Source organism: Triticum urartu, chromosome 6A (assembly GCF_056163025.1).
Source record: "Triticum urartu cultivar PI428250 chromosome 6A, HENAU_Tu73, whole genome shotgun sequence".
NCBI lineage: Eukaryota > Viridiplantae > Streptophyta > Magnoliopsida > Poales > Poaceae > Triticum > Triticum urartu.
In genome coordinates, this window is record NC_141878.1 from 538,081,339 (window position 1) to 538,085,469 (window position 4,131).

Here is a 4,131-nt window from a genome sequence, read left to right on the forward strand (position 1 = left end):
CTCTCCAGCCTAGAAGAAGAGCCCTGCAAGCCACACTCGCCAGACGAGATCGAGATGCATACAATCAGCGCTCCGCACCGTATACGTAGGCATGTCTTGTACACATAGCGATGCCACCAAATCCCGCCCGCCTGCCCCGGCCGCCCCGTCTCCCCATGCAACCACAGTTGGACCGCACATGGCGTATTGCATCCATCGATACCCCGCCCCACGTCCCCACCTCACGCAGTCACGCCTTCCGCCCCTCTCCTCTCCGATCTCGAACGCGGATAGTAGACGCCGAGCCAAACTGCACCAGAAATCCGCTGCTGCTGCGCCCCCTCCCCCTCCCCCCGTCTCATAAATAAATGCATCGCGATCCACGAGGGAGGCGAGGTGAGTGAGCGAGGACTGCACCCAACCCCCCCTGCCCGCCTCTCTTTGATCCGCACTGCACCCCCCCCTCCCCAAATCTCCATTGCCGTCGGCCTCGCCCCCCGTTTCCGCCCGCCCATGAGGATCCGGCGAAGGCCGCAGGCGCAGCAGCAGCAGGCGCTGCCGCCCTGCCCGCTGCCGCTGCAGCCCTCAGATCCGTTCACCGCGCCCCACCCACCGCCACCGCCGAACGCGGAGGAGCAACGCTCGGGGGACGAGGCCGAGCAGGGGAAGAAGAGGAGGATCCAGTCGGAGGTGGAGTTGCACCCGCACCCGCTCCGCCCGGACGCGGATCCCGGCCCGCCCGCATTGCCGTCAGGGCCGCAGGTACATTCGGTTACACTCGCCCGCGTGCATGCCCGGCCCCTCTCTCCCTCCCTCCCTGAATTCTCGTTCCAATCGTAGTACTAGTTTCGTTCCAACACTAGTAGTGGCCTGCCAATTACATTAATTCCTTTCGTTGCACCCGGATTAATTAGCTGGGGCGTCGTCGGACGCCCAGATCTGGCTGCCCTTCACTGAGTCGCTGTTTGTACCTGCCAGGGCGGCATCGTGGTGGTGGCGGGACGCATCAGCAGCGGCGACGACGACGACGGCCCGCCTGTTCACGGTCACGGCCACGGCGGCGGTGCGCAACGTCAAGGGGCAGCTGCCGCAGATGGCCGCACCCGCACACACGAGAGGTACGTGACTCGCTGTGACGACGACGAACCAAAAGCGTCCCGTGTCAGTGCCACTGGCCTGCGCGGATCGGTTCGGTGGTGCGAGTCTCATGGCCGATGATACTATACTGGTTGCGGCAATGATGGATCGAGTAGAACCGGAAAGCATCCAAGGCCTCTTTCCCGTTTCATGGGCCTTGCTGGCCTCCCTGCTGTTTTACATGCAGCACTAGTGGGGGCAGTGCAATGCAGCGCCAGCTCGGCACATGACACGCACCACTCCACCCCATTTTAATACCACTGTCTCATCCTCCTTGGCGACGCGGCACACTGTCAGTACATGTTATATATACTCTATATCGTATTCTATTAGTATATATACAAGAAAAAAGAAGAAGCATACGGTAGTATTTCGGTGCACTCACTCATGACTCATGCACCCAGTTCGTCGTGCGATTACTTTTGTCCCCTTGCATGCCGACGTGCAAGGATCTCGACGATCATGGGCATACAGCCTGGTGGCTTTGTCCGCTTCCTCTCCTCCCCACCCATGCCCGCATTGTTGCGATCTGCACTCACTAGCCACCGTCCTCCCCTCCATGGGTGCAATGCGATGCGATGCGATGCACCCCATGTTCTTGGGGAGACATGCATGGGCCATGTACCTGTGGACGCACGTTACGATCTGTTCCATCTCCTTGCACATGTATGTATACACCGCGCATGATTAATACTACTATCTTGTTGGCACTGGCCTGCATCGCATCACATGCTGGGTTACTTGGTAGTGGTTGCAACTGGGCTTCTCGTTGCATCTTTGATGGAACCGTTCAGACGATCGATGTGGGACTCCTGTACGTGTGTGTGCCACTGTAGCCAGTTTACCACCTACTAGATGTTCGTTTCCGTCGGATATGTTAGTGTCATCAGCTTCGGGCCAATTTTTTTGCTAATCCTACATGTTGCAATGCAGCCTGGAGAATGGACACCGCAACGTGCCTGAGCGGCCGGTGATCGGTGCCGGAGAACGTCTCGTCGTCCCGACAATGCCAGTGCTGCCAGTGGACGTCAAGGAAGGGATCAAGATTGGCGGCGGCGGCGCCAAGAAGAGGCGGCGCGGCCCGCCGGTGCTGATGGAAGGGTCGCGGTGCAGCCGCGTCAACGGGCGCGGGTGGCGCTGCAGCCAGCCCACGCTGGTCGGCTACTCCCTCTGCGAGCACCACCTCGGCAAGGGCCGCGGGCAGCGGAGCGCGAGCCGCGCCGAGCCCGGCAGGAGCTGGACGAACGGCGCGGCCACGCTCGGCCGCACCGAGCCCAGCATCAGGAAGAAGGCCGCGCAGCCGTCCGTTCCCGTGGTCACCAACGGCCGCGCGGGCGCGCCCAAGCTCGGCCACACCGAGCCGACCAGCAGCAGGAAGAACGTCGACGCGCTGGCCGTGGTCGCCGCCGTGGCGCACGACGCCAGGGACCTGCCGAGCCTGCGCGCCGCACCTCTAGCGGCGGAAGTCGATTGATTGATCAATCGGCTGGTCTATCATGGAACAGTAGAAAGTATAAGAATTTTTTGATTCTGTTAGAAGGGTTGTGCATTGTGCATATCTTGCAGTTCATGGTGACTAGCTTCTCTGGTTGTGAGTTTCTCCTTGGTCTTTGTGATCATGCAGATCTTTCGTCGTCTAATTAATAGGATTGCAGATAATTAGTGATCACACATTCTGTGGTAGATTGATCAGTGCATCTCCGGTCGAGTGAAGTAATTTATTTTTCTTTGACAGCAATTGGTAATCTGACCCGGGGACAGCGCCTCATAGTGCACGAGTCTGTCTGAGACGTACACATGGGAACGTGCCGGTGTCATGATGCCATGCCGGTGCTTAGGTGCAACATATACGTTGTTAGGAACAAGCTTTTTTCTTAGGGTGTGGCTAGGCCTCAGTTGACTGAGTCAAGTGACAGAGTAGCACCATATAAGAAGAAAAAAGAAAAAGCTAAAAATAAAATTTTAAATGGATCTTCACGCAAGATCGAACGAATATAGCATCGACTGAGACATAACCAAGTCTAAAACAGTTTTTTTAGGGGAGTAACACGGTTTTACTGACAGGATGCTCCAACAACTCGTTAACCAAATCAAGCCATCGACATAGGATCTGTGCATTTTCTAAACAAAGCATAGGATCCATACCAACGTGTGTACGCACACATATACGGGAGCTAAAAATGGAATCTATGGATAATGAAGGAGTGCTTCCCATAATGAAGGGTGTGTCTGTTAGATGCTTTTTGGATGCTAGTAGCAGCAGCATGTAGAGGTGATCCGGATGAGCTAGCAGATCTCGAATCTTTTTGCACCAATTCTGAAGTAAACGGTTCAATTCTAGCGTGACAATTTGTACATGATTCAAGTGAGCATTCAAAAGTTCAAAAAAGTGGCATTAAACATGGAGGGGGATATGGGAAAGTGCAAACCTACACGGGGGACATAGACATGATTCCAATTTTCTTTTAACCAAGCAAAAATCACATTCATCAAATTTTGACATAAAAATACAAAACTAGTCATATAGTGTAAAAAATAGGAGTAGACAAAAACACGACAATGTGCATTTGGTACAATAATATAACCATTGGAGCTGTGCAAGAACCATTAGATAGATTGTTACTGATTTTATGACTATTAAACAACCCACAAATGGGTAGAACTTTCCCACTTTTCCCATACAACCCAAAAACCTTGGACCGGCTTCCACTATCATTGTCATAACGAAACAACGTCCTGCCCCCCCTCCCGTCCTCCCCCCCCCCCCCCCCCCCACCCCCACCCCGGGAACAAGCAACACATTCAAAATTAAACAACCAACTACAAGTTCAAGTGCCGCATGCACCGCTAACAATAAAAAGAAAAGTGAAAGAAAACTAAAAGCCGCAGGATTGATACAACATGCATCAACCTAAATAGCCACCCAAAAGGATTTGACATTCCAAATTTTACCTCAGCCTTCCTCCATGTGTTTCCTCATTGTGCGTTGCTTATTCCGCATCTTCTCCCTATGCA

General features: G+C 54.2%; 1 protein-coding gene across 1 annotated transcript; it reads left to right on the top strand.

The window, feature by feature from the left end:
• Positions 1–261: 261 nt before the first annotated feature.
• LOC125512592 (uncharacterized) lies at positions 262–2,799 on the top strand. Its single transcript, XM_048677685.2, has 3 exons — positions 262–741; positions 958–1,097; positions 2,050–2,799. The coding sequence occupies exons 1-3, from the start codon at positions 493–495 to the stop codon at positions 2,588–2,590; spliced, it is 930 nt and encodes a 309-aa protein (XP_048533642.2). The 5' UTR covers positions 262–492; the 3' UTR covers positions 2,591–2,799.
• The last annotated feature ends 1,332 nt before the right edge of the window (positions 2,800–4,131 follow it).

Bases quoted from the DNA above. Each gene is read 5' to 3' on its own strand.
- LOC125512592 (XM_048677685.2), top strand. From the start codon at position 493: ATGAGGATCCGGCGAAGGCCGCAGGCGCAGCAGCAGCAGGCGCTGCCG. The intron at 742-957 runs GTACATTCGGTT...TGTACCTGCCAG, and splicing joins CATTGCCGTCAGGGCCGCAG to GGCGGCATCGTGGTGGTGGC. The intron at 1,098-2,049 runs GTACGTGACTCG...GTTGCAATGCAG, and splicing joins CGCACCCGCACACACGAGAG to CCTGGAGAATGGACACCGCA.